The sequence below is a fragment of the Hemitrygon akajei genome, chromosome 3 (genome assembly GCF_048418815.1).
Source record: "Hemitrygon akajei chromosome 3, sHemAka1.3, whole genome shotgun sequence".
NCBI lineage: Eukaryota > Metazoa > Chordata > Chondrichthyes > Myliobatiformes > Dasyatidae > Hemitrygon > Hemitrygon akajei.
The window spans coordinates 62,193,833-62,219,081 of NC_133126.1; the positions used below are offsets into that span (position 1 = coordinate 62,193,833).

At 39.0% G+C, this 25,249-nt stretch overlaps 1 protein-coding gene across 3 annotated transcripts in view; it reads right to left on the bottom strand.

Annotated features, from left to right (window-relative positions):
- The window catches only part of slc25a21 (solute carrier family 25 member 21), a 395,200-nt gene that overhangs the window by 57,584 nt on the left and 312,367 nt on the right, over positions 1-25,249 (bottom strand). For all 3 annotated transcript variants that reach the window (XM_073040006.1, XM_073040005.1, XM_073040004.1), the window contains exon 4: positions 13,641-13,724. In XM_073040006.1, the coding sequence (XP_072896107.1) occupies positions 13,641-13,724 (84 nt within the window). The remainder of the gene's footprint in view (positions 1-13,640; positions 13,725-25,249) is intronic.

The following is a 25,249-nucleotide window of genomic DNA, read 5'->3' on the forward strand; positions in this document are numbered from 1 at the left end:
TGATCATAATTTTGCCATCCTGAAAAATGAATTTTAAGAAAGCAATTTACAGGCAATGAAGTACTTTTTCCAAATGCAGTCAGAATAAACAAGAGACACAACAAAAGCAACTGTTGATGATTTGGGAATGGTTCACAGGGTCTCAACTCAAAATATGAACAATTATTCCCCGCACCTCTACATCCCCATCACCTGGCAGAGATGCTGATCGACCTGATGAGTTCCTCCAATAGATTGTTTGTTGCTAACAAATAAACTATTCAGCATAACAATATAAAGTGTGGATTATACCTTTCCAAATTACATTTTGATAGTCACCAACTTACATTCATGCACAATAAACTTACATTCCACCCTGCACCTAACAATAAACAATAACAACATCTGACAATGTACTATATTCATAAGTGTTGAAGAGATTACATAAGGAATGTACATCATTGTGCACGAAGCTGCAGTTATTTGGATTATATAAAGAGAGAGCAATACTAAATTCTAAATGCCAAGAATGCAGGTTCATCAAGTTGTGCAGTGCAAATAATGTAAATGCTATAACGAGATCTCATGAGACAACTGAAAAAATAAATAATCTCAAAAACAGTTTTGAAAAGTTATTATTCACTGGAAGCCACATAAGATCTTAAAAGAATGAAGATGGTAATGTTAAATGTCCATCTGTTGAATTACTGGAGGAGAAAAAGCTTGAAGTTCAAAGTCCAAACTCAATTTATTATTAAAGTACATATATGTTATTATATGCTACCTGGAGATGGATTTTCTTGCCGCATTTACGGAGAGAAAAGATAATACGGAAGAAGGAAAAAAGGAACTTATACATAACTATACATAAACAGACAAAGATGGACAAATGACTAATGTGTGAACGAAGATAAACTGCTGTCCAAATAAAAACAATACCAAGAACCTGAGTGGTAAGGGGTCTTTGAAAATGAGTCAGAGAATCAGTTCAGAGTAATGGTGAAATTTAAAAGTTTTAAATTTCTCAGTGTTATCATTTCAGAAGATCTGTTCTGGGTCCAGCACATAAGTGCCATTAAGAAGAAAACATGGCCGCACCTCTACATTTTTAAAGTTTACAAAGATTCAGCATGTTGTCTAAAATTTTGCCAAACTTTATTTGATGTGTTGTGGAGAGTATTACTGGTTGCATTACAGTCTGGTATGCCCTACAATAAAAAAGTCTACAAAAAGTAGTGAATATGGCCCATTCCATCATGGGTAAAGCCCTTCCCACCACTGAGCACATCCACATGGAGCACTGTCACAGGAAAGCAGCATCCATCATCAAGGACCCCACCATCCAGGCCTTGTTCTCTTCTCACTGCTGCCATTAGGAAGAAGGTACAGAAACCTCAGGCTCTTGAACCAGAGGGGATAACTGTTACCCCAACCTATGGATTCACTTTCAAGGGCTCTTCATCTCATGCTCTTGATATTTATTTCTTTATTATTATTATTATTATTTCTTTTTGTATTTGAACAGGTAATTGTCTTTTGCACTTTGGTTGTTTGTCCATCTTGTTGGGTGCATTCTTCCATTGATTCTATTGTGTTTCTTTGTACTTACTGTGAAAACCCACAAGAAAATCAATGACAGGGCTGTATATGCTGACTTATATGTACTTTGATAATAAAGTAATCAAACTTTGAACTTTGGGGAATGAAGTTATCAGTGTCAGATTAGAAGTCTGGTGGTTAGGTAAATAATTGTTGCTGAACTTGATGCTTTGGGATGTGAGGGTTCTGTGCCTCCTGCCTAGTGACAGTATCGTGAAGAGAGCATGGCATGTATGGTGAGGGTCAACGATTTTACTTTCTAAATACTTTTGGGTGTATCTTATGGATTTTGGGCTGCTGATTGTGAAAATCACCATGAAATTTCCCAGTCACGCCCGTATTTGTTAATTCAATTAATAATTCAAGTCAATTAAAATGTTGCCCACAATGTAAGCTGAAAAATTTTCTATCTTTTCCAGGCATGTGTGGGCAAAGCTTAAGCAGAGCAGATGCTGCATGGCAGGACAGATTTTAGAAAGGCTATAAATTTCCGTGAAGGATTTTGATATTTGAGACAGATGTTTCCTAGAATAACTGTTGCCAGTATTAAGGAAAGCATTTTTGTCGGTCCACAAATCAAACAGGTCATCAATGACAGGTAACTCAAAGAAATTCCAGTGGGACTAGAGAAAGTGACATGGAAGCACATTGTTGAAAATTTTCTTGGCAACTATAGAGCACCAAACTACAATATGTGCAGCTGGTTGATAACATGCTTCAAGCATGCAAATCTATGAAGTGCAACATGTTATAAAAGATTCATTTTCTCCATTTAGAGTTCTTCCCTGCAAATCTTGGTACTGTCAGTGACAAGTGTGGTAAAAGTTTCACCAGGACATTGCAGTCATGGAGAAATGGAATCAGGGCAACTGGAATCCATCAATGCTGGCTAATTGTTATTGGACACTTAAAAGAGAAGCCTCAGACAACTGAGTACAAATGAAAATCATCAACAAAACATTCTTAGCTTTGTTGAACTAGTGAAAAAAGTCAGCACCATTATGCAGTTAAACACATTATATTAAAAAAAACTCACTTCTTGAAATTCTTACATGATACAAATATCTGAAATTATATTTGTGTTTAGCTTCAAGTGGTCTATCATAAACAAAGACAAAATTCTGAGGAAGCAACACTTTTGGAAAAAGTGGTTCTCCAGTGTAGAAGCAGGTTTCTTGTGGCAGCACTCCAAATAAATGTACTCAGTGGTGGAGAGGGCTTTGCCTGTGATGGATTGAGCTGCATCCACAACTTCCTTCAGCTTTTCCCATTGCTGGGCCTTGCTGTTTTCAAACCAGGCCGTGATGCAACCAGTTAGGATATGTAGAAGTCTGTCAGCAATTTGTTGAACCTTCTTTGTGCTGTCCCAGAGCAGGGGGCTAAGCACACAGCCCTGTGGTGCACCTGTGCTGATGATGAATGTGGAGGAGATGTTGTACCCAATCCAAACAGTCTGCCGGGAGGTGGGGGGGGGGGGGGGTTTTGCCAGTGAGGAAATTGAAGATGCAGTTGCACAGGGAGGTACCCAGGCCCAAGTTTTGAAGCTTAGAGTTAAAATTCAAGGGGATGATAGTGTTGAACGCTGAGTTGGAAGTCAATATTATTTATTTGCAATAAAAGCCATATTTTTTCCACCTGAAATTAATATTGATCACTTATTTAAACAAAATAGAGATACAAGCTTTGTGGTGGTAAGAAGACAGGCAATTACACCTTATAAGTACATAAACTTGAGTAGGTAAGACAAAAGTAAATTGGAACATACAGTGTATATTGCTGAGTATCTGAACAGTTTGCTTGTGTTCAAAATGCCTGCAAACAGCACAATTAATTGTCTGGATATTCTCAACAGTTCTAAACAGAATCAATGTCTAAATTGCTTCAATACGATGGCATTGTGCTGTAACTTAAGCATCACTGCAAAGGGATGTCTCCTTTATTGTCATAGAACAGTGTTGAAAATAACACCAGAGTGCAAATGTAGTCCTGCTCTGCAAAGAACTAGCCTATACTCTGCTGAAGAAGACACACAGCACTTCAGTCCAACAGTATAGCCAATTTAATTCAAGTCTACTGCAAAATTAGGTTGAGAAAGTGTGCTAATGATCTACAGAAGGTCCAGGAAGCCTTGTAATTTTATTTAATTGCAAGTTTGAATGAGAGATCTCTCCTCATTAGGAAAATTCTAATGAGAACTTTGAAGGAGCCACAGTATAAACAATATATTGATTAACACCGCTAAGGACAAAGTGCTCATTTATCAGTATTCATCTGACTGTAACTATTCAAATAACTATTTTAAGGAACTTCCCCCAGTAAAAGATTACAACAAATGCTACTTGTGTTTTGTTGAACAACAACAAGCATTTGAAATTACATTTTAATTTTTATTTATTTCAGAATGTTAAAAATATTACATTTTCTATCAGCTAGATCAAAGAGAAAAAAAGAGATTATTCGCAAACTTTTGGCTTTATAGTAATATCTGGAAATCATTCTGATATTAGAAGAGAGTAAAGAATTGTCTAATTACATCTAATTAAAATAACTTATTTTTCAGATGAAATAATTCTAGAAGAATGTTTTAAAATAGGTTTAAATATTAAAGTCATTCAGCTGAAGCATTTCTATAAAGTTTTCTAATTATTATTAATAATAGAAACAAATTTCATATTTTATGAACTGTTGTCAACTAGGATTTCCCAAAGAATGGGATATGCACTGCTAAAGTTCTAAGTTATTTTAGATCATGTTAACTTATTCAGACCAAAAGGGGAAACAGCAATTCCAGTTCATACTATCAATGGCTTAATTCAACTTTGACAATTATAATAAATTTCTTAAGCATAAAATTTTTAATAAGTATTTGCTGCACACTATTCAAGACTTCCTGATTTGATGTACCTGTATAGGATTTGTAGATCTTCTTCAGTGCATCATCTTTAACATTTAAAGAGCAGTTTTCCTTAAAATAATTGTTAGCAATTCTCACCAGAACTGGTATTTCCAGTAATCGGGAGCACAAAGGTTACTTTTCAAACATAGCTTCACCTGAAGATCTCTTTTCAGTGAAAGAATGCGAGCTGTTAAGAAGTGAATAACAGTTGCGAAGAAAATCTGACACAGAATGGCTCTGATCCATGAATCCATTAGTTATTTAAACAGGCAGTGTTACTATTATTCAAGAGATTCTTGGAGTACTTAACTTTTTCAAGACCCTTATACAGTACTTCAATATATAAAACCACCATATTGCCTACCTACAACACAAATGTAGGAAAAATAAAACAAAATGTAAAATATTACTCTACACCTATTCAAAATATCAAAATGTATGTAGAAATGTACTGTATGTAGATGGTATTAAAATACATTTAAGCCTTGCCTTAGATTCATTATAGATAGATTATTTTGGAGAGGTAAACTCATAGGAGACAAGTCTTCCTTTAAGACAAAGGATGACAAAGATGTAAAAGGCTAAGTCTGGCAAATAAATAGGTAAAAGACTATATTGCATTGCAAATCTTCCCTGATAAATTGATGAAATGTTTATCAGTGGTATGAGTAAGGGGAGATGAAAGGTAAACTGAGCTAGGTGACATTAAAATTGAATTAGACTGATTACAATGTGTAACCCTTTCAAAACATGAAGAGTTTACATCTCTCAGTTGCCTTTCACACATTTATGGAACACCCAACGAAATACTTTGATGTTTATTGTTGAGCAAACAGGAACTAATTTGCGAACAGCAAGCTCCTGGAAATAGCAAAGTGATAATGACTAGGAAATCTGCTTTTTAGGAATTTTGATTGAGACACAAATATTGGCCATAATGGGAAAAATGTCCATAATCTTCATCAAACTCATGATTTTGGGAAACCAGGAGAGAAAGTGATTTCTCATTTAAAAAAAAGATAATTCTAAAATTTCAGCACAAGGATGTTGACCTAGGTAGCTATGCTGTAAACTCTAGAGCAGGATTTGACTATAACCCTGTCACAAGAGACACAAATGCCTCCAAACTGATACTGTTGCAACTACTGAATGACTGAATGAGATTCAATTGAAAGGAAGTAGCATCCACTGGTAGAAATGTCAGGTTTGACATGAATAACATAATGAACTAGTTATTTTGAAACACAGCAACGTGAGTCAAGTTCAAGTTCAATTGTCATTCAATCTTACATGAATACCGTGAATACAGCCAAATGAAACAGCATTACTCTGGGGCTAAGGTGCAAAACATAGTACCAAGAGTTATTCACAGCACAGGGCACATAATAGCACATATGAAACAACAGTAAAATACAGCCACAAACAAAAAGTATAGTTCAAGTCCCTGAGTCCATTAACGTTGCAGCAGTCTGCAAACATAATACATCTTGTTTTCTGCTGAACGAACACTAGAGGGCAATACTGACACCAACACACCAGTGGAGCACACCGACTCCTACGGCTTTCTCCTAGGCAGCTGCTAACATGTGATGCTGCGGTTTGAGGCCTAGTCCTTGGTACAACCAAGGCCATACAGCTCCCCCACCGTTTGCCAGTTGCCAATTTCTAAATTGACCTAAATTTTATAAAATAAGTTCAGGTGCAAAAAATCACTTTTAAAAATATAATTTCCAGCTGCTGATTGGATGGTGAGATGTCAATAAATAATGAAGAAAAACCTTTAAACTATAAGAACTTGGACAATTTTCCTAAAGTTAACGTGCCACTTTATTTGACATCACTTCATTTTATGCAGATATAATTGCTGTGCATGATTACTTAATATAAGTGGTAGAACACTGAAGTTACCATAAAAAAGAGTTTTACAATTTAAAAAAGTTTCACAGTAATACTTTTTTAAAAGTAATAAACACTGGTAGTTTCATATGCATGCCAGAGTGAGATTTCAAGTCAGTTATTCAATTCAAATCAGCTTTTCATAATTTGCTATTCCCATTTGTTAATTAATGTTGCTTTTGGATGATAGTGTGAAACAAGTGACAAATAATTTATAGTTACATCTTTCTTTCCAATTTTGATTTCTACAGAATTTACCGCAAGTAAAATCTGGAGCTATGAAAAACCTTGGCAATTCATTTGATCCATGCAAAATCAAAATTATTCTGTTCATCGTAAAAGGTATAAAAACTAAAAAAGAAATTCAAAATTAAAATTTTCTCCAATGTTAAGATGACTTCTAACTGAATATCATGAATTTGTTATACAAATTAAGCCTTTTTAAGACTAGTTATCATTTCTAACCAGAATTTTTTCTGCATTTCAAATAATTTAATCTTTCATTTTTAGTTATATGAATCTTTTAAATTTATATCCATACAATATTCCAATTAATAAAATCAAATAACTTTAAAAGAGCAAATAATTTCTTCCGTGACAAATGGAATATTTACCTGCTGTCCAAAATGTATCTTCACCATCTTAAAAACTGAAGTAAAAAAATAAAGTGCACACTAGCATTTGCCGTTAATAAGCCAGTAACTTGATACATGACAATTACGACAAACTAAAAGCCTAATGCCTATTATTGATGGAGCTTGCTGGCTATTGATATGAGACTGTCAATGAATGATTGCTATGCAAACAGAGATGCTGGAAACTTGCACGCAACAATCTGTCACCATGTGTGTGAAAGGAGGCATTACCTGAAAAAAACTGTCTGAGATCCCAAAGCATGCTGCTGTCAGTGTACTAAATGCACAACAAAAACCTGTTATAGTACCTTGACATGTCATGATAACCCGATGGTGGTTCACCCTCCTTGTACCTCATTCTTCTTTACGGATCAGCTGAGACCAAGCAGCATACCTTGCTTTGTAAAGTATGAAGCAGGCTCTTTATAAAAAGGTTGCAACAACAAAAAGTACAGAGTGGTGTGTTTTGTGTTTTAAAAAAACACCTGAATAACTTTAACCCAAAGGACACACTGAATTTCAACCTGGAAAGTACTGTAAAAGTAGTGGAGATCTAAACAAATACTTTCCAGGTTGAAACTTCTAAGCTTTTTCAAAGGCAAACCTTGATACTTTAATTCAGTTTCCTAGATGTTGATTGTTTTCATTTTTTAACAGAAGGTGACTAATTAGTTTTTGACAAATCAATCTTAATAAAATATTTATTTAATTACAACAGCAAATATACTTAGTGCTAAATCAGTATCACAAAAGTATTCAAATGTGTGAGCATGTTTTGTTTGTAATATGCAACCCCATTGGCTAATCTGGATTTTCCTCAGAACCGTTTTGTTTTGCAGGTACTTTATTTAAAAAAACCTAAGTATATTATTTAATCATCAACTCTGAAAAATCTGTATTAAACAGGAAGCCCTTATGTTTGACTCCTGCTTTCTGATTACTTTAAAGGTCTCATTCAAGTCAGTTGTTGAAGTCCACAGTTGAACCAATATTGACCTAGGGAAAAGGGTGGAAAAAAAATCAGCCAAGTTATCCAATGTTGATTTTTTACTTACTGTCAAAAGAATTAGATCAGCCTTAGCTCATTTATCCAGGTACAACATTTGAGTCCAAGCTTAATAGATTCCCCCCCCCCCCAAAAAAAGGGACAAACTGTTAGCAGAACTCAAACATTGAATTTTCTGAACACCTTGCCTTCTGTGCAGCCCTATTAGTGTAGAAGGTGAGGAAAGAAAGATGTGTGACCCTTCTCTGAAGGATGATATGGGGGACGTTGGTGGTACGGCAGTTGAACTAGCAGACTAGTAATCCAAAGTCTTAGACGAGTTCAAATTCAGCTAGCTGTGTACTTCGTTTAATAAAGAAAATTTAATGTAGGCATTAGTCCAAACCATGAGGTAATGATAACCATTCAGTTGTAATTTTTATGCCTTGTGCTGTATTTCTGCTGTGAAACAACAAATATCACAACTTATGTCAGTGATCACAAACCTGACTGATTCTGAAGCTACTTAAATATTGACAAAATTCATCTGATTTATTGATGACCTAGGAGAGGAAAATTGCTGTGTGCCCAGCTGCTGACAGCAGACTATGAGATGCAGGAGCAGAATGAGACCACTTGCACCATCAAGTCTGTTCCAACCAACAGATATGTGGTTGATTCTTACCAGTGCTTGGAAATAGCCCAATACCTCATGAACTAGTATCATAATTAAAGGTTATAGCATCTTTTCAGGGACAACAGAAAGGCAATGGACCAAAAGTGACCACAGCCTGGAAAATTACTAAACAAATATTCTAGACTGAAAGTCAACACACTCAAACAACTGCAAACAAACTGATAAGACAATGTCTAAAGAATGGTACACAAAATTATTAAGGGGATACGTGCACTCATTATTACAATACTGTTTCCACTAGTATAAGTTAACAAATCTATCTGAACAATAACTATCCACATCATATCAGTTAATAATTTTTAAACACAATTATAGTTCAATCAGGAATTTATATATAAATACTTAGCTAACAGTGATAAATTCTACAGAGCTCCTCAGCCTCTGTAATCTTCATTTTATACTCATTCCAGACATCCTTGATTCCAATGAATTACTGCCTGCTCTTATGACCTGTTTATCCCATTTTGGGTTTTGAATGCCTTCTGATCTCTGCTTTGTCCAGCAATGACTACTTCTGAGAACCAATCCTGTGACTTGAACTCAGACTTATCTCATGCCTTATGTGTATTCACCAACTGATAACATGCACTCTACAGTTTCGGACTTCCATTTCTTCTCCTTGTGACTCCATCTTGATAATCCTCCATGCGCTGGTGGTTGGAGCAATCTCACATTTTCTTCAATTGAACCACCTCTTCCAGCTGTGTAAATTGATGAGGATACCTCCCTTTTCCTCCAATCATCCTTACATATTATTCTGCACCAAACTCAGTCAGATCAAGTCATCACATCTTGTCTGGAAAGCATGTTGCATTGGGACTTTGGGATGATTAGAATGAATATCTGACAATGAAGCATGAATCACCAGACCCCTCATCTAGAAACTGTTGTGTCATTATCTCCTGCACAGAAAATTCATCCTCTACATCGGGGGGCTGAGTGATATGGCATTGAGAAATGTGACAAAATATGCTGCGTTGAACAAGAAGCTTTTGTGGGAAAACAATTCTTCCAGGGACCATAAGTCATAAAAGGCTGACAACTGACTTTCAGTGGTCCATTTATAGAATCAAATGATAATACTTCAAACCAATGAGGGTTGTTCCCCAGCAAAAAGAAACTACTCCAGCTGAAATTTTAAAAAAAGGAATCAATAGAGGGGACAACCTAGCCATTTCCACATCTAGACTGCAGCAGAAGTCAACTGCAGCCTGCTGCCTTGACATGCAAAACAACTTCACCAATATCCTGTTCAGTCCAAGGGCAAGAAACATGCACACTGACTCCTACCTTAAGAATGAAAGTCTACTGCCCTTTCAGAACCATTGCTCTGTGGTTCACTGTAGCAGCCTTGATGCACCTATAACTCACCCAGTCCTCTGTTATTTACTCCAGTCTTAAATTCACTCCACCCCGGCGATAAACTGCTATCTACAAAGGAGTGCTGGCAACTTCATAAGCTCAGATGGGAAAATCATCTCCAACGATCTGTATGTAAAAAAACTCCCTGCTCCACAAAAGCTGTTGAGTCCTCCCAAAGCAGTTATGGCAACTGATCCTGAATGCTTCATGGACATGTACTCAATGAAGTAATCAAGACATAACAAAATATTGTTTATTGCAATCATCAACCTAACTTTGGCTTGAAGTTCACCACCAGTGATGAGTAGTCCATGAGCAGAGTGTCATTTGCATGCCACAATGATTTAGACCAGAATACGCAGTAGGTGACATAATAAGTTTGCAGATAGTACCAAAACATTGTGTTCCAGTGAAAATGTTTGCTTTAGGTTACAACAAAATATTAATCAAAGGAATTGCAGATGGAATTTGACTGAGATAAATGTGAAGCAATGCATTTCAGAACGTCAAACTAGGCCAGAACGTACACAGTAAATGGTTGGGCTTGGGGAGCATTGTTGAACAGAGACACCTAGGAGTACAAGTACATGATTTCCTGAAAGTGGCAACAGGGTGGTGAAGAACAAAGATATACGGCATTCATCACCCAAGGCACTAAATACATGTAACAGTTGTATAAAATATTAGTTAGACTGTAAATCAAATGCTGTGTGCAGCTCTGGTCATCATACTACAGGAGGGATGTGATTAAGATGATTAACATCAAGGGTAAGTGATCAGGGTCTATCTTGTTGGAGTTGGTCATTGACCTCCAATGTTATTTGCCATTTATTAGCCATGCCTATTTGCTAAGAATTGACAACTAGCCTCACTTCTGACATTATGGAAGGAATGACATTTATGAAACAGTGGAAGAAGTTTGGGCTAAGAATATATCACCCTGAGGAACTCTTGCAGTAAGGTCCTTGGGCTAGGCTGATGTCTTTTGTTCTCAGTTTTTCTCAGGCACCTTGATGCTGCCTTAATGTCGGGGACTGTCACTCTCAGCCCTTCTTTGGTCCTTGTCTGGATTTGAGTGATCTGAGCAAAACTCAAACTAACATGGGACAATCTTCAACAGAGTCTTATTGGGAACCTTCTCCAGATCTCTCTTAAGACATAGAAGGAGAGGCCATTCCCCATTAATTTTCCTTGTGATTTATTCCTCCCACCTTCTTAAAGCTTTTTACAGTGGTAAATTAACCTATCACCCCTCACGTATTTGAAACTGGGAAGAAACAGGAGCATCTGGAGAAAACCCACATAATGATAGGGAGAATTTCACATATTCAGGAATAAATCGAGATTGCCGGAGCTGTGAAACAGCAGTCCTGCCAGCGGTGCAACTCTACTGCCTGTAGGAGTGGTATAAGCACGTGAGGCAACGCACTAATGCACAAACATAGAGTCAATACACAAGGCTTGACAATAAAACACATTTCCTTATTTTTAAATTAATCAGTAACAGCTGTAAAGTTCAATTTATAGCTCGCTCCTCTCCTACCTAATATTATTAGGCTTCTGACAAGATGGCGACGTGACTGGTCGTAGTGGCTTCTATGGGTTCAACAAAAGCTGCTACCGTTGTACTTAAACTTACGTTGAATGATCGTAAGATCCTGCTATATGTTAAGATCTCAAAGTACTGCAGGTTTGCACCATCAGTGAGTTGCTCGCTGGCAGAGCTTATGAAGGAGCTGCACAACATGCTGCTGCCTGACTCAATGGAGGCTTACAGTCAAATAGTGAGTGGCTGTTGTGGTCACACTTCTTGTGATCATTGGACTCCTTTGGACATTGTTAATCTGCTACGTCACAAGTTCAATTTGCTGATTTATTGGATGTAAGCAGGAGCAGATGGGGGGGGGGGGGGCTAGTCCTTGGTTGTAGCGAGAACTAGGCCTGAAACCATGGTGTCACCTGTTTGCAGCTGCCCGGAGTGAGGGGATGAAGCCATCACGCTTCATCGGCGGCGGTTTGATGCAGTGAACAGAATGGAGTCGGAGCTGCCCTCCCAGAGCTTTGCTCGAGAGAAGACAAGCTCTCTGGTGGCCGATTGCAGACTTTTTTTTAGCGGCGCTCGATGGACTCAGGCCTCAAGCTGTGGGGTCACTTGCTTTTCATCCACAGGAGGTGAGTTGTTCAAGCCGTTGTGCTCTACCAGGGGTGGTATAGTGTAGTTGTGGCAAACTGAAGATTTAAAATGGACTGAGGGATCTGGGCTATATACGTATATATCTGTCTGGTTGTGGTTTTACTAATATTCTACATGTGCTTGTATAGACAAGGGCTGGGCCTCTAAGCCACAGTGTCACACAGCGGTCGTCAGAACCCAGTCAACAGATGATGTCGGTGAGTAGTAACACTGTCTCACTTGGCTGTATTCACAAGTATTCACAAATAGTTAAATGACAATTAAACTTGAATTGAATTGATTAATCACTTCACAAAAAAAGTATTCTGTATTTATATACATTTACAAGACTTATTTCGTTCATTTCATTCCCGTTAATCATGAAAGCCATCTCTCTTATTCTGACTTATATGTTTAGAAATGCCAGTGGGATATTTCCTACAGAGTTAATAAAATAACCACAAATCACTTTTATGTTGCCACATGCAAATACTCATCTTTGCTCTTGCTACGATCAAGTTTAGGCAAGCCATGAAACTGCAAAGCAGCTATGGTATATTATCACTACTTATCATTTGCAACGTATCTACATTATATCCTTACCAATTATGAAGACTAAAATGAAGAACATTTTACTGTCAAGAAGGTAACTAAATACTACACTTGTGCCTCAAAATAAAATATGTTTCTTTTGTCATGTTTTCTAACTTTGCGAAATTCTGCACCTAGTTATGCATAGACTTACATGACAGAAAGTTAATGCATATTTACACAATTACTATTATTTTAATTTTGACAAGACAAACAGCATGATAAAATATAAAACTGGAAAATTTTCTCAAGTACTTCAGTTATCTCATATGTAAAACTTCTTATCGTAAGCAGGAAGGAAAGCATCAGCTCAAACTTTTACTAATGCAACTTTCAACTGTATTATTTTGCTCTTCTTTTTAAGAGGTACCTCTAATACTAGGGTGGCTTATTTATTTTTATTGAGATACAGTGCAGAATAGGTCCTTCCAGCCCTTTGAGCCACACCACCCAGCAACCCCCAACTTAACCCTTGCCAATTTATAATGACCAATTAACCTACTAACCGGTACATCATTGGTCTGTGGGAGGAAACTGGGGTACCCAGAGAAAACACATGGATTCCACAGAGAGGACATACAGACTCCTTACAGATGACGATGGGATTGAACACTTAACTCCAACACCCCGAGCTAACCACTATGCTACCTTGCTTTTACTCCAGTTCTCTGTTTTCCAAGGAGATCAGTAAGGTCAACATGAGATCCACAGACTGTGAAAGATGGCACAAGAAGCTCTTTCCACTAGCTTCCCTAGATTTTCATATGCTCCCAATATGAGACTGGATCATGTTTTATGCAGTAAATAATTAGAGTCAAAAAATGTACCCTTCTTGCTGGAAAATTGTTTTAAAGCAATGGCCAAGGCTCTTGTAACTGTTGGCATCACCTTTTCCTCGCTGAATCTGGAACCTAGAAGAAACAAAAAAATTCAGTAACTCCAACAAGAAAAGTTTAAGCGAGGCTTGCTTTCATTATGAGGAGGATAAAATGTACCAATTATCAATACAAAATCGTTTAGCTACAACAAATTGTGTATTCATGTTCAGATTAATAAACAATGACAGCATAAATTAATCCTGATATTGTTAAAAATTCCAATTTTCATGGAAAACAGGATTATTTTTTTTCACAATTGCACAGAATTCCTATCATTCATCCAGGCTCTACAAGAGGCTCAGAGACTTCAGCCTTCACCCTGCCTTGTGCAGCTGGATCCTGGATTTCCTGTCAGATCGCCGGCAGGTGGTAAGGGTGGGCTCCCTCACCTCTGCCCCTCTGACCCTCAACACAGGTGCCTCTCAGGGCTGTGTACTAAGGCTCCTCCTTTACTCCCTGTATACCACCCACAGCTCCAATCTGCTAATTAAATTTGCTGATGATACTACACGGATTGGTCTAATCTCAAATAATAATGAGGCAGCCTACAGAGAAAAGATATCACCCTGACACAGTGGTGTCAAGAAAACAACCTCTCCCTCAATGTCGCAAAAACAAAGGAGCTGGTTGTGGACTACAGGAGGAATGGAGACAGGCTAACCCCTATTGACATCAATGGATCTGGGGTTGAGAATGTGAACAGCCTTTTTTTGTGTAATTTATTTTTTTTATTGAAGTTCATCATCAAACATTTCCATAAGATGTATTTCAAACATTGTACATATATATCATATAATCGTATATGTCACAAATCTCCACATAGTATTTATCTGAGGTATACACTTTAAGAGTGGAAAGAAAAAACAAGCAAAAGGAAAAAAAACTATGTACAAGTAGGGAGTGATCTTTTTTTACAACATACTCATTGATTTGTGAGAATAAAATCAGGCCTATGAGGCATTATGTAGTTAAACAATTTTTCCCAGTATGAATCAATAGATAATATAGACAATAGACAATAGGTGCAGAAGTAGACCATTCGGCCCTTCGAGCCTGCACCGCCATTTTGAGATCATGGCTGATCAATTCCTATCAATACCCGGTTCCTGCCTTGTCCCCATATCCCTTGATTCCCCTATCCATAAGATACCTATCTAGCTCCTTCTTGAAAGCACCCAGAGAATTGGCCTCCACTACCTTCCGAGGCAGTGCATTTCAGACCCCCACAACGCTCTGGGAGAAGAAGTTTTTCCTTAACTCTGTCCTAAATGACCTACCCCTTATTCTCAAACCATGCCCTCTGGTACTGGACTCTCCCAGCATCTGGAACATATTTCCTGCCTCTATCTTGTCCAATCCCTTAATAATCTTATGTGTTTCAATCAGATCCCCTCTCAATCTCCTTAATTCCAGCGTGTACAAGCCCAGTCTCTCTAACCTCTCTGCGCAAGACAGTCCGGACATCCCAGGAATTAACCTCGTGAATCTACGCTGCACTTCCTCTCCAGCCAGGATGTCCTTCCTTAACCCTGGAGACCAAAACTGTACACAATACTCCAGGTGTGGTCTCACCAGGGCTCTGTACAAATGCAAGAGGATTTCCTTGCTCTGGTACTCAATTCCCTTTGTAATAAAGGCCAACATTCCATTAGCCTTCTTCACTGCCTGCTGCACTTGCTCATTCACCTTAAGTGACTGATGAACAAGGACTCCGAGATCTCTTTGTATTTCTCCCTTACCCAACTCTACACCATTCAGATAATACTCTGCCTTCCTGTTCTTACTCCCAAAGTGGATAACCTCACACTTATTCACATTAAACGCCATCTGCCAAGTATCTGCCCACTCACCCAGCCTATCCAAGTCACCCTGAATTCTCCTAACATCCTCATCACATGTCACACTGCCACCCAGCTTAGTATCATCAGCAAATTTGCTGATGTTATTTTCTATGCCTTCATCCAAATCGTTAATGTAAATGGTAAACAGCTGTGGTCCCAATACCGAGCCCTGTGGCACCCCACTAGTCACCACCTGCCATTCCGAGAAACACCCATTCACCGCTACCCTTTGCTTTCTATCTGCCAACCAGTTTTCTATCCATGTCAATGCCTTCCCCCCGATGCCCTGAGCTTTGATTTTACCCACCAATCTTCTATGTGGGACCTTATCAAATGCCTTCTGAAAATCGAGGTACACTACATCCACTGGATTTCCCCTGTCTAACTTCCTGGTTACATCCTCGAAAAACTCCAACAGATTAGTCAAGCATGATTATGATTAACAGATGCTGTTATCTTCTCTATTTTGTAAATGTCCATTGTAATTTCCATCCATGTATTTAAAGTTGGGCTCTCCTGTGATAACCATTTCCTAGTAAGAGTCTTTTTACCAGCCACCAACAGTATATTCATTAAATATTTATCTCTTTTCAACCATTCTTGAGGTATATAACCAAAATACATGGTCTTACTCTCCAAGGGTATTTCACATTTAAAGATGTCTTGTAGGGCATTGTGTATCCCCCTCCAATAGTCTTTGATAACAGGGCAGTCCCAAAAAATATGATAATGATTTGCATTTTGATTTCCACAATTTCTCCAGCAAACAGGGAGGTTACTATCATAATGGGATTTCTGAGAGGGTATAATAAAATATCTTATCAAGTTTTTCCATCCAAACTCCCTCCATTCCTGTGAACTGGTACACTTCCATTGATACCTCCATATTATTGTCCATTCTTCCTCAGATATAATTATCCCTCCTTCCTTCTCCCATTTGTTTTAATGTATGAAGTTGAATGTGTTTTAAGATTTGACAAACCCTGATACATGCTTGAAATGATTCTACTACCATTATATGCTTTTCCAAATAGCTCTATCAGGTTTGTACTTGCCTTGGTTACATTTTTAAGCATCTTATTAACTTATTGTCGCATCTGTAAATACTGATAAAAATCTTGTTTTTCTAATAAGTGTTTCTCTTTAAGCATTTCAAAACTGAACAGTGTTCGTTCTTTCATTATGTTGTAAAGAACCGTTATTCCTTTAGCTGTCCAGTCCTTAAATCTAGCATCCAGTTTATTCGGTGTGGGCAGTATATTCATTTTAATAGACTCAATCCTTGAATTGAGACTGAAAAAAGGAATCAGGTTCCACCTTGCCATATCTTCCTTAATTTTTTTTATATAAAGGCTGATAATTACATTCTGATAATTTTGCCAAATCTTTTGGCATAATGATGTCCAAATATTTGAAAGACTCTGTGTGCCATGTCCAGGGATATCTACTTTCAATTTCTCTTGGAGGGCTATAGTTATATGAAAGTAATTGGGTTTTATCTATGTTGATCTTGTATCCTGATAATTGACCATATTGTTCAAAGGATTGCATCAATTTAGGTAAAGAGTATGTTGGTTGCCCTAGATAGATCAAAACGTCATCCGCGTTACAAGCCAATTTATGCTCTGTCCCTTTAATAGTAATTCCCCTGATATCTTCATTTTGTCTGATGTATTGAGCTAATGGTTCCAGATATAGCGTGAAGAGTAGCGGTGACCATGCACAACCCGGTCTCGTGCCCCTTTCTAGGGTAAGACTATTTGATAAATATCCATTGATTTTAATCCTAGCAGTAGGGTTGTCATATAGTGGCTGTATAGTTTTAATAATTGTCTTGGAAACCAAATCTATGTAAAACTCTGTAAAGAAAATTCCAATTAACTGAATCAAATGCCTTTTCAGCATCCATGCTTATCACTATTGCTTCGATTTTATTTTTTTGTATATGATCCATAACATGAAGTGTCTTTCATATATTGTCTTGTGTTTGGCGTTGTTGTATAAAACCTGTCTGATCATTACGTATCAGTATGGGTAGAAACTCCTCTAATCGTTTGGCCATGATGGAGGTAAATAACCTATAATCTACATTAAGAACGGATATTGGTCTAAATGACGCGCATTCCATTTTATCCTTGCCTTCTTTTGGTATAGCTGAGATTATCGCTTCCTTCCAACTGGGTGGCATTTGTGCCTTTTTCAGAGACCAGTTCAGTGTGGGGAGTAAAACAGGGAGTAAAAACTCATTTTTAAATTCTTTGTACCTCTCTGCCGTATACCCATCTGATCCTGGTGTCTTGCTTAATTTAAGCCTACTAATTACAGCTTTTAATTCAACTTCAGTTATGTCAGCAGTCATCCTTCTATTTTGTTCTTCGCTGAAAGTGGGTAACTCTAGAGAATTCAGGAAGGCGTCAATTTGGGTATTGCTTCCCCCGGAACTTTGGAATATAGAGTTTTGTAAAACACTTCAAAAGCTTCTAGAATTTCACTTAGCTTATTTTTTATCATTTTCATTTGAGAAGGTGAACAGCTTTAAGTTCCTCGGTATAAACATCACCAAGGTTCTTACGTGGTCTGTACATACCGTGTGTGGTGAGAAAAGCACAACAGCGCCACTTTCACCTCAGATGGCTGAAGAAGTTTGGTGTGGGCCACCAAATCCTAAGAATTTTCTACAGGGGCACAATTGATAGGCTGCTTCTTGCCTGATACAGGAACTGTACCTCCCTCAATCACAGGACTCTGCAGAGTGGTGTGGACACCCCAGTGCATCTGTGGATGTGAACTTCCCACTATTCAGGACATTTACAAAGACAGGTGTGTAAAAAGGGCCTGAAGGATCATTGGGGACCTGAGTCACCCCAACCACAAACTGTTCCAGTTTAGCTACCATCCAGGAAACGGTACCGCAGCATAAAAGCCAGGACCAATAGGCTCTGGGACAGCTTCTTCCACCAAGCCATCAGACTGCTTAACTCATGCTGACACAACTATAATTCTATGCTATATTGACTATCCTGTTGTATAAGCTATTTATTATAAATGACTATAAATTGCACATTGTACATTTAGACGGAGACGTAAAGATTTTTACTCCTCATGGAATAAACTCAATTCAATTCAATAGATGACTCATTGTTGTAAGTAAAAAAATGATGTTGTCATGCACAAGGTTGCTGGGATAGAAGTAACCAGGACAAACATCTAGATATTTCAGTCACTCAGGTTGAAGCATTGTGGAAGTAACAGTTTAAGGGCTGTAATAGTTAAAATAAAGACAAGAAGGAGCATGGGTTAGAAACAAAAGTTAAAATTAGCTATTAAAAAAAAATCTCCATCAAAAATTAAAACTGAGAAAATATAGTCCATAGTTGTAAAGTTCATCTAGAGTACCCAAGGGGTTGAGTGGAAGTAATTAATAGTCATCAGGCTCATAAAAGTGCAGTTAGATTTGAAATTAATTAACTTTCTATCAACCATGCAACTTCACTTCACTGAATGTTTTTGAAAAGGAAACTGATTAACAACTTGCTTGGCTACATCTTACTGTCTGAAGCCAGGGGTTTTGAAGAGCCAACCCTCCCAGCAGAGTGTTGTAAGGTTTTACTAACACTGCTTACCAGCACAACAAGTTTCCACACTCAGACATTCACCATCAACCTATACAAGGATATTCATGGAGATAATTTTAAAAATGTTTAGCTATGAATAGACTACAGCTTGAGTACTGTATTGTGTACAATTTTGCTGAGAGGAAAAGTAGATAAGCTGCGGTTGTTTTTGTGGAAAAGGCTAAAGGGTATACAAAATTATGAGGATGGAATAAATATGTCTTTACTATATTTCCTGTTATCATAATGTAGGAGGCACAGAATTAAAGTAATTGGTAGAAGGATTAGAGGGGAGATGAGGAAAATATTTTTTCACCCAGCAGGTTAATGCATCTGGAGCCTTTTAAACAGCACTATCATCTGTACTTGAAGATGTATGAATGGCATTGGAAGGCGATATTAGTATGGTTAAATCCTTTTCAGCTGACATGGCATGATGGATTAATATCCCCTTTCTGTACTTTAAATTAAGGACATGGTGTGAAGCCATCAAGATACTGGTCAAAGATATTGAACCATTGATCCAAAAACATCTGATATTGAGACATCATTGGATCAGATTTTCAAAATGAATTTTTGAAAGAGAATATCTGACTAAAGGTAACTCATATCTTAAGGTAATTTAAATTATAATTTTAAATAGTATTGATTAAATGTAAATTATATTGTAAAGTACATTAAGTAGGAATGAGGAAAATAAGAGTTGTAATCCATGGGTCAAATGACTCACTAACATTTGTCATACCTGAAATTAATTATTCATTCTTCTCTAGGTGAGAGTAAATTGCCCTCTAAGTCCTAAAAATATAAGGATTGGTTTTCTAAAATTATAACATTAATATCTTGGCCCAGTGTGGAAGCCAGATGTGAAGGAAAGTAATGAGTTACTTTTCATTTGCCCATTTTCTTTATGGGATTGATCAACTCTGGGAGCAAGTAGTTCACTATAATTGATAAAGCATCACTAATTATTAGCCAAATTTATGTTACAGATTTTTTTGTTGGTAATAGTTGTTTTACAAAATTATTCTTCAAATCTTTTCCTTTCATTCTTAATGGAAAGTGAAGATGGAGATGAAAAATATTGGACTATTGGTTCTAACACTATGAGTTCCAGGAGTCACAGAATAATACAGCATAAAAACAAGCCCTTTGACTCAGTTCATCCATGCCAACTAGGCTGTTCATACAAGTTATTCCCACTTGTCTACACATCATGTAAATCATCATTTGGTTCACATCGATGTAAACCTTTCCAATTCATGTACTTGCCTTAGGCAATACTAAGTAATTTTTAATTGGCATTGCTAGCATTTATCACCTAATAGTGCTTGTGAAGGTGGTGCTGAATCTCTTCCTTGAAGAAATGCAGGGAAGGTAACATGGGGAAGGGTATTCCAATGTTTGCATCCTGCAATGTAATATTTCCAAGTCAGGGTGACATGGAAGAAAGTCTGCTGTACTGTACACTTTCTAGTTTTGCCATTGATAGCATGCCCTGCAGCTGGTGGTGCTAGTGAGAATGAATGATTCAAGTAGAGTGAAAATTAAACAAACTGGACTACCTGCAAGTTAACCTTTAGAGTGTTCTGCACAAGGACTCTTAAGTCCCTTTCATTCTCAGATTTTTGGATTTTCTCCCTGTATAGAAAATAATCTACACATTTATTTGTTCTACCAAAGTGCATGACCATGCATTTTTCAGCATTGTATTTCATTTGCCATTTTCTTGTCCATTCTTCTAATCTAAGTCCTTCTGCAGCCTACCTGTTTCCTCAACACTACCTGCCCATCTATCACTCTTCATATCATCTGCAAACTTGGCAACAAAGCCATCTATTCCATCATCTAAATCATTGATATTCAGCACAAAAATAACACCATTAGTCACTGGCAGGCTACAAGAAAAGGACCCATTTATTCCCACTCACTGCCTCTACCAATCAGCCAATGCTCTAACCATGCCAGTAACTGTCCTGTAATACCATGGGCTCTTAACATGGTAAGCAGCCTCATGTGTGACACCTTGTCAAATACTTCCTGAAAGTCCAAATACACAACATCCACTGCATCCCCTTTATCTGTCCTACTTGTAACCACCTCAAAGAAATCTAACAGGTTCGTCAGGCAAGACTTTTCCCTGAAGGAAACCATACTGACTTTGTCCTATCTTGTCCTGTGTTACCAAGTATTCCAAAACCTCATCCTTAGCAATTGTCTTAATATCTTCCCAACCACTGAGGTCAGGCTAACTGGTCTATAGCTCCCTTTCTGCTGCCTTCCTCCTTTCTTAAAGAGTGGAGTGACATTTGCAATCTTCCAATCCTCTGGCACCATGCCAGAGTCCAATGGTTTCTGAAAGATCATTACTAATGCCTCCATAATCTCTATCGTTACCTCTTTCATCCTGGAGATGGGATGACTGACATCTGACTAGCACAACCTACAGTATGTACTTAAATGTCTTCCCTGGTACAGTATATTCTCATAGTTGACCCACGGATTTCCCTCCACATTCAGAGTCAGACACCAAAGTTTTGTTGAACTTCATTCTTTATTTGTACTAAGTGTAAGTGTCGATCATGTTGAGCATTCTGTTGTTTCACACTGTCGTTTCCCGATAGTCACATGATGACCACTGGGTCCTAGATCGAGCTGATGAACTCAGGTTGGCTTTATGGTGCCTTTTCCAACATACATGGTGGAATATTCCATTTCTTTAGTAATGGGGATGTGTATATGTTAATGGTATATTGTACTTAAGATAGATACTTCTGTTTATTTTGCAATATGATTGTAACTACATTGTGGTAGCATCATATTCTAATTCATGTGTAGTCTTAAGTTAACTATGTTGGTAATTAAAGATGTAAGTTCAGGTGCCTTAAAAAATTAGCATTCAGTAAGAGGGAGTGGGAGGGGCTGTCAGGAGTTCTTAAGTATGGAATTATTATTGTGTTTTCTTCTAGGTATCATTTTGTAAATATTGGCATTTTTCTTTTCACTATTTTTGGTAATTTTGGTAAGTTTGATTTTTGATGCACCTAATAAATACCCTTGCACTAAAGTGCTAAGTGACTCCAGCCATTTTCTCTTTGGTTATAACCCACTGACCCAACAGACTCACAAATGAAGTGTCGCCTCAGCTAAGGACTGTATAGGGCCCTGAATGGCAGCGAGGGAGAAGGTGTAGGGGCTGATTGCAAGGACTTGTTCCGTTTGCAAGGGTAAGTGCCACAAGGGAGATCAATGGGGAGGGACAAATGGACAAGGGAGTCGCATTGGGAATGATCCCTGCAGAAAGCAGAAGGTTGGGGGGAGGGAAAGACGTGCTTGGTGGTGGGATCCCCTTAGAGATGGCGGAAGATTCAGAGAATTATGTGCTTGACGCAGAGGCTGGTGGGGGTGTTAGGTGAGGACAAGAGGAACCCTATTCCTGGTAGGGTGGTGGGAGGATGGGGTAAGAACAGACATGCATGAAATGGAAGAGATGCAGTTGGTGGAGGAAGGGAAGCACCTTTTTTTGAAAAAGGAGGACATCTCCTTCATTCAAGAATGAAAGGCCTTATACTGAGAGCAGATGTGGCTGAGACGGAGGAATTGAGAGAAGGGCATAGCGTTTTTACAAGTAACAGGGTGGGAAGAGGTATAGTCCAGGTTGCTGTGAGAATCCATGGGTTTATAATAGACATCAGTGGATAAGCTGTCTCTTGAGATAGAGACAGTGAGACTGAGAAAGTGGAGGGAGGTATTGGAAATGAACCAGGTAAATTTGAGGGCAGGGTGGAAGATGGAGGCAAAGTAGATGAAGTAGACGACTTCAGCATGGGTGCAGGAAGCAGCACTGATGCAGTCATCGATGTAGCACAGGAAAAGTGTGTGACAGTCACCAGTGTAGGCTTGGAACATAGACTATTCCACGTAGCTGGCAAACAGTCAGGCATAGCTAGGACCCATGCTACACCTTTTGTTTGAGGGAAGTGGGAGGAGCCAAAGGAGAAATTATTTATAGTGAGGACAAGTTCTGCTAGGTGGAGGAAAGTGGAGGTGGAAGGGAACCGGTTAGGTCTGGTGTCCAAAAACAAACGGAGAGCTTTGAGGTGGGGGATGGAGGTGTATAGGGACTGGACATCTATAGTAAAAATAAGATGATGGGGACCAGGGAACCTGAAATCATTGAAAAGATCCAGTGTGTGTGAAGTGCCATGGATGTAGGTAGGAAGGGACTGAACTAGGGGGGATAAAACAGAGTCGAGGTATGCCGATCTGAGTTCAGTGGGGCAGGAGCAAGCTGAAACATGGGTCTACCTGGACAAGTGGGTTTGTGGATCAGGGGTAGGAGGTAGAAATATGAGGTGCAGGGTGCGGGAACTATGAGGTTGGTGGTGGTGGATGGGACATCCCCAGAGTCAATAAGGTTGGTGATGGTGTGGGAGACAATGGCCTGGTGTTCCTTAGTCGGGTCTTGTTTGAGGGGTAAGCAAGAGGAGGTGTATGAGAGTTGATGCTGAGCTTCAGCAAAATGGAGGTCATTACACAAGACTACTATAGCACCCCCTTTCCCTGCAGGTTTGATCGTGAGGTTAGGACGAAGTGGAAAAGTGAGTGTTTGGGAGGAGTGAAGTTGGAATAGGAGAGAAGAGTGTTAACATCTAGACAGTTAATGTGCCGTCGGCAGTTGGCAATGAATATGTCCAGAGCAGGCAGAAGACCAAGGTGGGGTGTCCAGGAAGAAGAGGAGTGTCGAAGACGGGGAGAAGGGGTCATCGGTACGGGGTGGAGAGTCCTTGATACAGAGATAGGCTTGGAGATGGAAGCAGCGGAAGAAGAGCTCAGCATCGTGGTAGGCGCGGAACTCACTGAGGTGTGGGTGCAGGGGTACAAAGGTGAGGCCCTCCCTGAGGTCAGAACATTCTGCCTCAGACAGGGAAAGGTCAGAGAGGATGGTGAGAACCCGGTATTGATGAGAGCTGGGATCGGAGGGGGGAAGAGGGTGGTTGTCTTTGAAGAGAAGGGAGACTTACGGTGTTCAGAGATGGTGGGGTGAGAGGAAGATGGAGTCTCCAAGGACCCTAGAGCTGGCGGTGGGACCTGAGAGAGATGGGACCGTGGAGTGGTGGTGAGGAGGGGCAGATGGGGATTCCAGAGGCCTGAAGGTCAAGGTTGGAGTCAGCGATGGAGGTTATGCAATCAGCACTTCGGAGGTGTCCAGGTTGTTGGAGCCCGCATTGATGGCGGTAGAGTCCAGTTTTGAGTCTGTTCCGGATTGTTAGAGCCATTGAGATCAGCAGCAGCGATCGTGGTCTGGAGGCATCCAGGCCTGCTGGCATTGGATTCAGCAGGTTCTGTGGTCTGTAGACGGGCGATCTTCTGATCCTTCCAGAAATTCAAAGAACCAGTGACGAAAAGCATAAGCTGTTATCAAAAAACAGCAGCCTGACAAAAGTATTAATATTAATATTGTCCAGGTAATCCAAAGCCATGTGAAGAGGCAATGAGCAAACATGAGGAAATCTGCAGATGCTGGAAATTCAAACAACACACACAAAATGCTGGTAGAACACAGCAGGCCAGGCAGCATCTATAGGGAGAAGCACTGTCGACGTTTCGGGCCGAGACCCTTCGTCAGGACTAACCGAAAGGAAAGATACTAAGAGATTTGAAAGTAGTGGGGGGAGGGGGAAATGCGAAATGATAGGAGAACACCTGCCCTTACACTTCCTCCCTCACCACCATTCAGGGCCCCAGACAATCCTTCCAGGTGAGGCGACACTTCACCTGTGAGTCGGCTGGTGTGGTATACTGCGTCCGGTGCTCCCAGTGTGGCCTTTTATATATTGGTGAGACCCGACGCAGACTAGAAGACTGTTTCGCTGAACACCTACGCTCGGTCCGCCAGAAAAAGCAGGATCTCCCAGTGGTCACACATTTTAATTCCACGTCCCATTCCCATTCTGATATGTCTATCCATGGCCTCCTCTATTGTCAAAATGAATCCAAACTCAGGTTGGAGGAACAACACCTTATATACCGGCTGGGTAGCCTCCAACCTGATGGCATGAACATTGACTTCTCTAACTTCCGTTAATGCCCCTCCTCCCCT